Genomic DNA, 13,859 nt, shown 5'->3' on the forward strand with positions numbered 1-13,859 from the left:
TCTTCAACGAGTAAACGAGTTAAGGAAACCTTTTTTAAAGTTGTTTGCTCAGGATTTAGAGGAAAGTGCCCAGTCCTGTCATGCACTGGCTCAGAAATTCCATTTCTCTGTCCAGTTGAAACATTTTGCAGTGGTGGCTGTTCATTGACTTGTGTGCAAAGCTGCATGCGCAACTACAACCACAAAAACCTTAAACAACATTGTAATTGCAAGCTTTTACAGTTTGAGGTTAGTTCAGAGAAGCCATACTTTGAACAAAAAGGGATGTAATGTTAATTCCATCCTCGCTCTCTGTATTTCTATCTGACACTGCTCATTTTCTGCGTTTGCGTTTTCGCCTTTTTACCTGAGTTGTCAAATTGTCATTCTAAAGCAATTTTTATAGAATGGATACTTTATATTTTAGGCCTTCTATTAGACCAGGGATGTCAAACGCAAATACACAGAGGGCCAAAGTGAAAAACTTGGACAAAGTTGCGGGCCATCTGGTATTCAGTATAATGGACCCCACAAAGTCCTCCATGCAGAACAATGGCCCCACATAGGGGTGGTAGTTCTGGTGTCACGTGCTAAATAAAACCACCCTGCGGGCCAGATTTGGCCCACTGGCCAGAGTTTGACATGTATGTTTTAGACAGTCAGTTTATGATGCTGGCATCCAAATATTTGTCTGTTTAAATATTGTACTTTACAGAGTAACTTTACTTTCAAAAAACTTCTGGCATCATACAGAAATATCAGAAGTTTTGATTGGCTGGAGTTTCAGATGTCAAGACATTTAAAGGGAAGCTGTAGGTGTAAGCCAATCCAGCTTTAATTTATCTATACTTGTTACTTATAGAAATACTAGATGGAGGCCCGATGCTATCTCATCGGGAGGGCAGTAATGTCACGATGGGGGCATGCTTTGCAGCGTTGAGGATCTCTCCCCCCTCCCCCATGTGCTCACCCACCTATCCACTCTTTCATCCATGTGCTGACTTCTCCTGTCTGTACTCTCTTCTTTGACCTGTCTTCCCCATGTGCTATCCCCCATGTCTGCTGTCTCTCTCCTTCCTGTGCTGTTCTCCCCTCATGTGCTGTCCCTTTTGAGCGCTCTCCCCCCTGTGCGCTTTCTCTCTCCCCCGTCTGCTGTCTTCTCCTTTCATGTGATCTCTTGTTTGACCTGTGTACCCCTTGTGCTCTCCCCCTTGTCTGCTCTCTCTATTTCTCCACCCCTGTGCTGTCTTCTTCCCTCGTGTTCTCTCGTTTGAGCTGTCCCCCCCCCCCCCCCCCCTCCATGTGTCCTCTTTCCTATGTGCACTCACCCCTCCACCTGTGTTTAAAATGAAAGCAAAGTAGGTAAAGGTAACATTTTATTAACATGGAAAAATTTATGACAAAGGTTCTTTATTTACATTGTATCCACATAAGGAAAAAATGTACGTACGGCGTATACAGTGTGTGTGTGTTGCGTACGGTGTATACTGTGTGTGTTTGTGTGGTGTGCGACGGTGTTCCGCTGGTAGTACCGCACAAGAGGCTGGTACCACCTGCGTTTTCTATATTGAGACACCCATCGCTTGGGTGTCCCAATATGGCGGTCGGGAAATTTCCGCCGCTTGGAATTCTGGGATCCGGACACATCTGGACGGGACAGGATGTGAAGACATTACAAGGTGTGTGTGTGTATATATAGAAATATATGTTTTGCAGTATGACTGGAAGCTGTTATGATCAGATAGTGACAGTAATACAAAAAGATGAATGGGAGTGCTTTGACTATATTGGTCAATGTCCTGATATTCCACCTTCAACTTGGGAAAATTTGCCGCTTTTAAAATATGTTTTTTTGTCACCCTCCCCGCCTGAAAGATGGATGGATAGATAAATAATATATAAATAATGAAAAATATGCTGGTGCTGCTTCTATTTTTACTTTTTCTATATACATTTCCAAGGAATTCTGCATTGTTAGGCTGTGTGCCCACGATACGTTTTTTTAAGCATTTCTGCAGTGGCAAAAACGCTGCAGAAATGCTTAAAAAAACGCTTGGTAGAAGACCTGCCATGGTCCCCAATGATGATCCGCATGTGCTGTGCACATGCTGCGGAAATTTCCGCTGCGGGTTATCATTGCGGAAAAAACGCAGCACTACCAATTATTTTGCGGAAGTGCTGCGTTTTCGCTGCCATTGACTTTTATTAGAACGCATGTATTCCGCTTCACTAGATAAGGACATGCGGAATGCATGCGTTCAATGTGTGGATGGTACACGGGTGTGGAGGACAGGAGACTCTCCTCCAGACCCGGATACCATAGAACCTGTGAAAAAAAGAATAAAATAAAAAATAAAGATTATATTTACCTTCTGGCGGCCCCCGCTGCACTCGTCCTTTCATGCTGGCAGCTAGCGATGGACTGAAGGACCTGCACTGACGTCATAGTCATGTGACGGGTCACGCGACGCTGACGTCAACAGGTCCTTCAGTGTACCGCTGCCGGCAGCCAGGACGGAGGGAAACAAGACACCTGGGGCCATCAGAGGGTAAGTATAGATTTTTTTTTTTATTTTTACCATTCTTTCGGATATACTATATAAATCCATGCTGTTTGCATGGATTTATATAGTGTGACCAAGTTGACAAGCACTTTCCAAGTGATGCTAAAATCGCTTGGAAAGCGCTTGATAACCCGCATGCGGAAATGCAAGTGAAGAACGCTTCACATCCGCATGTCCCTGGCAGGAAAACGCATGTACAATCTGCATGTACAATCCGCATGTACAATCCGCATGTACAATCTGCATGCGTTTTTTTTCTGCCAGGATGTTGCAGAAACGCTCAGGAAAAATCCGGAGCATTTCTGCATCGTGGGCTCATAGCCTTAGACTGACCAGATCCAACAGAGCATCTCCGCTTGTTTTTTCTTCCATAAACTGACCTATACAAGTAGCCTGCAAAAATGTATCTTTTTTGCAGCTAAAGCAGAACCATGGCCCCAGTCAGTGTCTGAGAAGTTAAAATCTCCCATAAGCAGTACTGTACCAGCCTGTGCGGCCCGCGGCATCTGATTATGCAGCCAACCCCTCAGTGGTATTGGCAGGGTCTATAGATTTCACCAAAAATGACTGACTGTCTCTTTTTAGCCTACGCCTATTGCCTGTCACTCGCATTCATATCACTTATAACATACAGACTTTCGCCTCTTTTCCCATTCTTCCCATTTGCCCTGTCTTTCCAAAAGGATGCAAATCCAAGAAGAGCACAGGTCCAGGCACCAGGGTTGCAGCAGTGACTTTAGCCAGTGACCTGTTCTCACCACTGGTTGACATCCTGGAGCCCGGACCTGCTGTCACTGTTCACCAGTAATCGCTAGGATCAGAGCACTGTAGCTGTCACAGATTTGACTGTTCTGCTGTGATCCTGGTAAGTGGTGGCAACAGAGGGAAATTATAGCCAAGCGCTACAATAAAATGGAACAGCGTTCCACCTACATCTGTAAAGTGGGCATGTCATGGAGCATGTATAGTTTACAGCTGAGGCGGCAGCTGCAGTCTATGCCCTGGGTCTGGCATATTTGCGGTGTATAAGTGTCGGACTCTGACACCCACTAGTAAAAAAATGACAGCCCCCAGTGGATAGAGTGGTAATAAAAAAGAGAAAAATGGCTACAGTTTACAACATTTTTACATGAATACAAAACCTTACAAAAAATCTATATTTCCATTTCACCACCTACTTGATTGTTCATCATGGCCCACTTCTCCAGCCTATGTCCTCCCCACTAATTGCTTGTTCAGTGAGCAGCGTGCTCCTGCCAAGCTTTGTAATTGAGCTCGGCATTGCATTTTGCTCCTCCGGATCTCTAATATGAGCTTCCAGGTGGGCATCATGCTCGCGTCTGCCACAGTGGTATTCACCCTACAACTCCTGCTCAGCTGTGCATACATACGGCAGACTGCACTGAATGGAAACCTCCAATCCTGCTACATATTAGCAGAACAGTAAAGCATAATAAAAAAGGTAAAAATTAAGTACTTGCAGGTCTTGAATGCCTCCTTTTTTATTTTTTTTCCTTCTTTAACTTTTAATCAGAACTAGATAAAGTGCAGTTGTACTTTTAAAGGATGTATATGTATAAAACATTTCTTAAATAAGAGTGGTTTGCTATTTATTCTGCTTTATCCTAGGTTTTCAGAGATCTGTTGCCATAGCAGATTCAAACTATAATTGGTTCTACGGCCCGGAGAGCCAGTTGGTGTTTCTGGATAAGTTTGTAATGAGGAATGGGAGTGGCAATTGGCTGGCAGAACAGATTCAACTAAACAGAGTCCAGGAAGGACCTGGGACCCCAGCCAAAGGTCAGCGTTGGTGTACTCTGCACACAGAGTTTCTTTGGTAAGCAAGCAGTCTCCTCTGAGTTTACTAATCACTTTACTGATGAGTGATGAACTTGTATATCATGTTTTTATTTCTTTAAAGTGCAGCTGTTGTTTCAGATTCGTTTTTCTCTTGGTCAGCGAATAAAAGCCATTCCCATCTTATGGAGCTCCAATTTTGTTGGACATTAGGAGGTAGCCGCCAAGTATGACAAATTAGAAAAAGGGGTACCCTGTGAGACCATACACAGTTGCAGTTTGTTATCCAGTTCTTTGTCTGCCTACTTCCAAAAGCTAGAAACTGTACTGATGATACATTACTGGCATTATCTGTGCAATTTTCAAGCTTAGAAATGTAAAAGGATCATTCTACTTTCATGTCCAAACGCTCTTTACCCTGCGGAAATTTGGAGAAATTGAAGTGGAGGGTTGTGAGTGTGTGTAATTATTCATGAACAATGACTGGCATAGCGAGATTATATAATCTCAATCCCCATCGTTCATGAGTTCCTGAGTAAACCAACCACTATCAACTTGTGTCGTGGTGCCATATCTTCACATTTGGGGCCCCTCTATTAACTGTGCCCAGGGCCACACTTTGTCAAAAACCATTACTACTTCTTTAACAGTTCTGGTAGATCATCTCAAAGTGGTTTCATTGTATTAGAATATATGTACTAAAGAATAAATTTTGTTTTACAGGTATGATGCAACATTACCATCTACACCTCCACCCGACTATGGCTTTCCTAAATTACATTTTTTTGAAGATTGGGGTGTGGTGACCTATGGGAGTTCTCTACCTGCTGAAATCAACAGGTCTTTTCTCTCCTTCAAATCTGGAAAGCTTGGTGGTCGTGCAATATTTGATATTGTTCACAAAAACAAATATAGCGAGTGGATCAAAGGATGGAGAAACTTTAATGCTGGACATGAACATCCAGACCAAAATTCTTTCACATTTGCACCAAATGGATTTCCTTTTATAACGGAGGCTTTATATGGACCAAAATATACTTATTTAAATAATGTCTTAATGTTTTCACCATCTGTGTCAAATTGCTGCTTTTCTCCATGGGAAGGTCAGGTGACTGAAGACTGTACTTCAAAATGGCTTAAATATAAGCATGAAGAAGCTGCCGACTCTCATGGAAGTGTGACTGCAACTATGGAGAGAGGTGGCATTGTTTTCATTAGGGGTGAAGGCATTTCAGCCTATAGCCCAAAGTTAAAACTGAAAAGTGTTCAAAGAAATCTTGTGTTACTCCATCCACAACTGCTGCTACTTGTTGACCATATTCACCTAGACCATAGTAGTACTTTGGAGGCCACAACGACTTTTTTCCACAATGTAGACTTTCCCTTTGAAAAAACCTCCATTGATGGTGTTCATGGAGCAATAATTAGGAACAGAAATGAAATATATAAAATGTATTGGATGGATGACACGGGCTTGAGCGAGAAAGCCGTCATTACATCTGTAAACTACCCTCATGGTTACCCTTATAATGGGACTAATTTTGTGAATGTTACAACCCATCTCAGGAAGCCAATCACAAGATCAATATACCTTTTCATTGGACCATCTGTTGATGTTGAGAGCTTCAGTGTCCACGGAGACTATCAGCAGGTCGATGTGTTTCTAGCAACTAGTGACCATGCTTATGCGGTCTACCTTTTCACTGGTGAAACGCCAAGTCAGTCAATCTATGCTAAAGTAGTTGCAGACCGACAAAGAATTGTATTTGACAAAAGTTCAGCCATCAAAAGCTCTTCACCAAATGAAGTAAAGGATTATGTGACAATTCTGGAGCAGAACCTCCAGCACTTCAAGCCAGTGTTTCAGCAACTAGAGAAGCAAATCTTGTCTCACGTAAAGAACACAGCCAGTTTTAGGCAGACTGCAGAGCGGATTCTTAGATTTTCCGATAAAAGGAACACCGAGGAGGCCATTGAAAAGTTGTTTTCAATTTCTCAACAGAAAAAGCAAACTGGGAAGGTGAAACAAACCAAAAAGGACCCAAAAAAGTACAAGTTTATCAATGCCGTTCCTGAAATTTTTGCACAAATAGAAGTCAATGAAAAACAGACAAGACAAAAAGCCATGGCTGAGGCTCAAAGTGAAATTCCAGTAAACGAGGATGATGAAATGAAAGACCTTCTGGATTTTGTAGACGAGCCATCAGTAAGGCAGAAATCTAGCCCTCTAAGAACATATGGCTCCCAACACATGTTAACAACACATTACAACAAGTCTTCGTCAATATCTGCTTCCTATACAAGACTCTTTTTGATCCTAAACATTGCCATCTTTATAGTTCTTTTAGCATTACAACTGACACGATTTTTGAGGACTAAGAGTGTGCATAGAAAGAGGTGTCTTTACGCCATACTGTCTGTTGATTGCTGTATCTTATTGTGGCTGTATTCCTCATGTTATCAAACACAGTGCTAGTATGGGAATCTCTGCAAAGAAGGGACATCATATGAATAGTGAAAATAGTTTGCAATTCTTTGTAATATGCTCAACTCTTCCAAACCAGAAAATGTGTGTTTGTTCATGTTTCATAAAGGGAAATGCTGCACGAAACCTAAGAACTACTCTGAATGTTTACTTGCTGACTGGAAATCAATCCTGCAGAAAGGAAAATAAATTTGTTTGTCAGATGCTAAATGTGTGGCAAGTACTATCAAGCGTATGATACAAATTGTGTACGAACAGGGTTTCATATCTGTAATTACAGGTTGATCTGGTATAGTAAAAGTACATAATTCGTGTAATATTTTCATTGCAAATAAGTGGTTTGCCTTTTAAATTTTTACATATTTAGGTTTCCTTTTAAGTTATGTTCCCATCATTTACTTTTTGATGCTGCATATTTTTGCTGCACAAAAAATATCACTGTGTCTTGCAGTTCCAGCAAATTGAATGGGATTTATAAAGATTTCATTCCCACTGTACCTTAATTTTTACATCACGTAAACTGACCGGCCGTGTGGGGTTGAAATACACTTGTTACTTTCTCTTGTTACTTTCTTGTTACTTTCTCTCTGAGTTTTGTGGATTTTTCCCATAGAATTGTATTCCATGCTGAAAATCCACAGGTAAACTCACAATGCTAACCTAATAAACAACACTATTAACCTGATTATATAGGATCGATTGGCAGGTTAATAGTGTTAGGAAAGCGCTCTGTCTCCATACTGAAAGTGCGGCACACAGGTGAAAATAAACTATTCCTCCCAAGAGTCACTCGCTTTCAATGGTGGCCGGGGTCACATGAGTGTCATCCAAGTGTCATGTTAGTGTGGTCTAACTCTCTCGCATGAGTGCATCGCAGCACTGGTGCAGAGAAGATGTAGAACTTTAATTTCTCCATTGTCTGGGTACACTGTAATCTGACTGCACTCGGATGACATTCGAGTGCAGTCTGTTGTTTCAAATGCACCCATAGACTTGAATGGGTGAATGCGATCCAATTTATCGGATGCACTTTCAACATGCTGCGATTGTTCTCTCATGCCAAATCTGTGTGAGAAGAAAAAAAAAAGACAGATCTGAGCTGACCCATAGAATAACACTGGTCTGAGTTCTATGCGATAAAACTCTCACATAGCACTCGGCCGTGTTATACGCCCATACAGGCACGGATGCAGTCACTGCTAACAATACTATGAGTGGCGGCTTTAAGCACGCCCTTGCACTTTGACAGACAGCCGCGTCAGCAGTGCATCAATGCAAAGCCAACTGACAGTCAGTGTCGAGACGTGCTTCAGCTGCCGCACACAGTGCTGTGAGGGTAACTATAGCTTTGTCATACAGCTGTGCATGGAACCGCTAAGCAGGCCATGCTGAAAGTACAAATTCTATGGTCCAAAAAACACTGGCTGAAAACATCAAAACTAGCAAGGCCCTGGATATAGAAGCTCACAACTGATATAAAGTAGAGAGAAAAAAAAAAACACTTTATTAAATACAAATGAAAACCTTAAAATGTGTTCACTGAGCAACTATATAGTAATTCATAAGACAGAACTAAAAAGTCAAAGCGAGATCCATGAATAAATCAAATTAAACACAACTTGGTATTGAAGGGTAAAAAACAAAAAATGTTATGAGAATAACACAAAATTCTATACACGTGTATTTTGTCAGAACATGCTGTGGGCTATAACACCATTATTCCCTATATTTGTCACCAGAAGTTCTAATCACGATCTACAAAAGTGCCTAAAATGAGCCTAATTCTAACATATTAAGGCCACAGCCCCATTATCAGTATTTGGTCAGTATTGTCCTCAGTATTAAGCCAAAACCAGGTGAGGAACAATCAGAGAAAAGGTATAATAGAAACAAGTCACCAATTCTGCATTTATCACCCACTCCTGGTTTTGGTTCCCACTCCTGAAAAAAAATACTGATTGAATACTGATAGTGGTGCCGTGGCCTAATACTCATTATCAATACATGTGGCAAAAGGGAATAACATTGGCACTATGATATGCTGCATGCAGGCACCTGTTAGTAAGTTTCCCCAATGTCCAAGAGCCAACATGTCCAACAGAAAGTAGCATATTGAGGCAAATTTATGGTCACTTTCTGATTTGCTGTTATGTCTTAAAGCACCAGTCCGGTGTTTTCTTTTTGTTTTTCTCTATCCCCAGAGTGGCATCAATAATGTCTGTTCCCTGCCTGTAGTACAATACTTGCCAGCCGCCGTCTTCTGCACCTCCGGCGATCCAGTCCTGCGCCGCCTTGTTGTGGCAGCATTCTGACTGGCTGGAAGTCACAGCTAACGGTCACAAGCTCTTAATGTACAACTAATAGAAGACAACCGGAGTGGCACCAAGAGCAGAAGCAGCTGCTGCGATGATTCTTTTACTACATGCAGGGAACATACATTAGTGATACCACTTTGGTACATTTTAAAGCACCGCTGCAGTGTTGTTTTTTGGTTTTTTTTCACCCCCAAAGTTATCAAAATAATTCATGCTGTTAGACTAGGCAATATTAAATATGTACACCACACTAATGCCATCCACGTGTAGTACATTTTTCACGGACCCATAGACTTGCATAGGCCCTTGTCATTCGTATGCCGGGAAAAGAATGGCCATGCCTCCGTGTGTTCTGCACAGACAGAGTCTGTGAAAAAACACCCGTGTTATAATGGGTACTTGTGGTATCTGTGACGAAGGTGGCTACCACACATACTGGCCAGAGGAAGGAGGCCTAAAACACATATAGCAAATAGTGGAAGGATTTTATCTCTTTGCACATTTTGTAACATAATTAAGGATAAAAAGTTTTGAACAATCTTTATGCATAACATATTTATTATAGTGTGTTTTTATATAATGTGGTATGAGCATTCTCCTATATCTGACTAACAGTACAGCTTGTGTGTGATGGTATAGTACATGTGTATATGGATTACCGCACATAGAATTGGTGTACTAATTACCAGGTCCAGCGCAAATAACATATGGAACATATAGGAAAAATGTACCAGAGAATAGGAAAGACCAAAACAATATTGTTAAATGTACAGGGTATTATCGATAAGGGCAAAGACTGAAAAATGGCACTGCAGTGATAAATAAGTGCATGCAATACAATGCAAGAGGTATATACAAAAATGTGAATTGAGGGCTTAGACGAATGGCTTTAGATAACACAGTAAATGTGTGTAATCATTTGTATCACTTCTGGGAGCAGCCAGATGCCAAAGTCCTAGTTAGATACAATGCACATATAGAACAATACCACTCTTGCCAAAAGACCTGTGTATAAGTATTAATAGTTCATTACCTAGATCAGAAACTGTGGTACCACCACCCCAACACGCGTTTTGGCTGGCGTACCTTCTTTTGGGGAAGTGGCATCTCAGCGGTGAGCATAGGGTAAATAGTCATGTTGAGCCAGTAGGGCGAGATGTCACATAGCTTGTTGAAGCTATGGATTGGCACATCCCCAGATGACTTGTGGCAGGAGGCCGGCACCACTTAGGGGGTCATTGAGAGGGGAGTGGCCGCTACAACTCGTGGCACTGCCCACATGCAAACTCGTGAGTGGAGCCGAAGTCACGCGGCCATGCCATATGAGTGGAGACTCTGTGGTGCCAAGCAACAGCACCACAGCGTGCATGCGCACTAGCAGCATATATTTAGATCAGATGGTAGGGGGAAAGGTTTGTGACCTACATGTATATGCAATGCATGGCCGCTAAAAAGAATTAAAGAAATCATAACAATGCGATAATTGCACAATACTAGATATTGAGACTAGCAGGTATAATGTATATAGTATCTAGGAAAAAGTATTATTAATGTATTTATCAGGTATCTGAAGTCATTGAGGCATAGACCCAGGAATCGTTTCTGCACAATTTTGAACATAAATATTAAATGTGAGACAAGCCTTTTATTATATCTATTTGTGAGTACCATTCACATCGAAAGAAAAAGAGTCGTGTATTTGAGATATATCATGTAAAAGAATGATGAAAAAAATAATAAATGGGTTAAGAAACCAGTGACCATTGTGCAAATGTGCATGAATGTAACAACATCATACAAGAGCCCAAACACTTGTAGGGGTTCATATTGTAGGTAAGGGAACAAAGAGTGTGAATTTAAGTACATGAGCATGAATGCAACGTGAGAATCTGCACATTGCAAAGGTTAATGAATATAAGTAAAAGCGAGGAAAGGGGTGGGGGTCCAAACAATAATTAATTATACTCCAAGGATGTTATCATGTAGAGTAAAGTGCAGATGTTGTAAATGTCTAAAGTATCGACCACAGACTCGAACCAGGTTAATAATCAAGTGTGAAATATAACTAATGTGCACATTATGTACAATATTATAATTTATATAAAAGGAACCCCAATGATTATGTGGGTTCATATACAGTGCCTACAAGTAGTATTCAACCCCCTGCAGATTTAGCTGGTTGACACATGCGGAATTAACTTGGCATTGTGACATTTGTACTGTAGATCAGCCTGGAAGTGGGAAATGCACTGCAGCAAATTTTGTTTTTGTTTTTTTTAAAACGTAAAAAGTTAATTCAGAGTGTCATTTATTATTCAACCCCTCAAACCACAAGAATTCTGTTTGGTCCCCCTAAAGTATTAAGAAGTAGTTTAGGCACCAGGAATAATGAGCTTCACATGTGTGGATTAAAGATCTCTTTTGCCAGCCTTTTCTGACTATTTAAGACCTTCCCCAAACTTGTGAACAGCTCTCAGACATGGTCAACATGGGAAAGACAAAGGAGCATTCCAAGGCCATCAGAGACGAGATCGTGGAGGGTCACAAGGCTGGCAAGGGGTACAAAACCCTTTCCAAGGAGTTGGGCCTACCTGTCTCCACTGTTGGGAGCATCATCCGTAAGTGGAAGGCTTATGGAACTACTGTTAGGCTTCCACGGCCAGGACAGCCTTTGAAAGTGTCCTCCCGTGCCGAGGCCAGGCTTGTCCGAAGAGTCAAGGCTAACCCAAGGACAACAAGGAAGGAGCTCCGGGAAGATCTCATGGCAGTGGGGACATTGGTTTCAGTCAATACCATAAGTAACGTACTCCACCGCAATGGTCTCCGTTCCAGATTAGCCCGTAAGGTACCTTTACTTTCAAAGCGTCATGTCAAGGCTCGTCTACAGTTTGCTCATGATCACTTGGAGTACTCAGAGACAGACTGGTTCAAGGTTCTATGGTCTGATGAGACCAAGATCGAGATCTTTGGTGCCAACCACACACGTGACGTTTGGAGACTGGATGGCACTGCATACGACCCCAAGAATACCATCCCTACAGTCAAGCATGGTGGTGGCAGCATCATGCTGTGGGGCTGTTTCTCTGCCAAGGGGCCTGGCCATCTGGTCCGCATCCATGGGAAGATGGATAGCACGGCCTACCTGGAGATTTTGGCCAAGAACCTCCGCTCCTCCATCAAGGATCTTAAGATGGGTCGTAATTTCATCTTCCAACAAGACAACGACCCAAAGCACACAGCCAAGAAAACCAAGGCCTGGTTCAATAAGGAAAAAGTCAAGGTGTTGGAGTGGCCTAGTCAGTCTCCTGACCTTAACCCAATTGAAAACTTGTGGAAGGAGCTCAAGAATAAAGTCCACATGAGACACCCAAAGAACCTAGATAACTTGGAGAAGATCTGCATGGAGGAGTGGGCCAAGATAACTCCACAGACCTGTGCCGGCCTGATCAGGTCTTATAAAAGACGATTATTAGCTGTAATTGCAAACAAGGGTTATTCCACAAAATATTAAACATAGGGGTTGTATAATAATTGACCCACACTTTTATGTTTAAAATTTAATAAAATTCAACTGAGCAACATAACTTTTTGGTTTGTAAGATTTATGCTTCTGTTCATAAAACCTACTCTCGTTTGCAGTTTGAAGGCTCTAACTTATTTGCATCTTATCAAACCAGCTAAATCTGCAGGGGGTTGAATACTACTTGTAGGCACTGTAGTTGTTGAGCACAAAATGAATATAAATGCAGATCCAACCCGTGCGTCTGCAAATATTGCAAAAAATAGTGAACATAGATTTAAGTAGTAATTAATAATGCGCCGAGAGATTGTCCTGGAGATAGTAATAAGGTGAGGCGAAGATGTCATAAATGTCTGAAGTATAAGTAACAAACTAAAGACAGAGGTCTAAGGGGTAACGTTTCTCCTTGTGGAGAGTGACACACCGGCTCTGGCATGCCAAAGTAAGGAGGCTTATTCGCCGTGCAATACTCCTCTGGGAAATTTAATATGCAAATTGCCTCTTCAGAGAAAAATAGGACTTGAACTCTCTAGCGCCATCTATTGGAAGCAGCAATCCTACATCCTACATGTCACAATCAACCCTTTAACGAGTCGTGCAATATGTGTTACAAGTCCGGGTGGTGTAACCTCTGTGCTTCGATGCAAGGAGGGACCAGAGGGGCGTAACTAAGTGCTTACTCGGACCGACCCAGGTCACATGGCGGCTTAGTCGGCTCCGTGAACCAGAGAGGTGCCACTCTGAGACCGACCTTGAGTGAGAGCAGGTGACTCCCATGGGTCAGATGACAGAAGCAGACCGGTACAGCAGATGAGCACGGCAGGAAGGCTGGCGGGTGATCCGGGTAAATAAGCTGGCAGGTACGGCGGATAGCCAGACAGGTGCTCTGGGTAGGCAAGCTGGCGGGCACTACAGGTAACTGGCAGGTGCTCCAGCTCGGCAGGCTGGCGGGCACGGCAGGTTACTGGCAGGTGATCCAGGTAGGCAGGCTGGCGGACACGACAGATACTGACAGGTGCTCCGGGTAGGCAGGCTGGCGGGCACGACAGGTACTGACAGGTGATCCGGGTAGGCAGGCTGGCGGGCACGGCAGGTTACTGGCAGGTGCTCCAGGTAGGCAGGCTGGCGAGCACGACAGGTAACATGCAGGTTGCTGACAGGTTAGCGGGCTGGACTGTTAGACAGACTGGCAGGCAATC

General features: G+C 42.6%; 1 protein-coding gene across 3 annotated transcripts in view; it reads left to right on the plus strand.

The window, feature by feature from the left end:
• DSE (dermatan sulfate epimerase) overlaps positions 1–7,035 on the plus strand; it is a 61,678-nt gene extending 54,643 nt beyond the window's left edge. For all 3 annotated transcript variants that reach the window (XM_073675887.1, XM_073675889.1, XM_073675888.1), the window contains 2 exons: positions 4,173–4,380; positions 5,064–7,035. In XM_073675887.1, the coding sequence (XP_073531988.1) occupies positions 4,173–4,380; positions 5,064–6,816 (1,961 nt within the window). In that variant the 3' untranslated portion in view covers positions 6,817–7,035. The remainder of the gene's footprint in view (positions 1–4,172; positions 4,381–5,063) is intronic.
• Positions 7,036–13,859: the final 6,824 nt, after the last annotated feature.

The sequence above is a fragment of the Phyllobates terribilis genome, unplaced genomic scaffold (assembly GCF_046119375.1).
Source record: "Phyllobates terribilis strain yellow unplaced genomic scaffold, ASM4611937v1 Scaffold_3__8_contigs__length_932513732, whole genome shotgun sequence".
Classification (NCBI taxonomy): Eukaryota; Metazoa; Chordata; class Amphibia; order Anura; family Dendrobatidae; genus Phyllobates; species Phyllobates terribilis.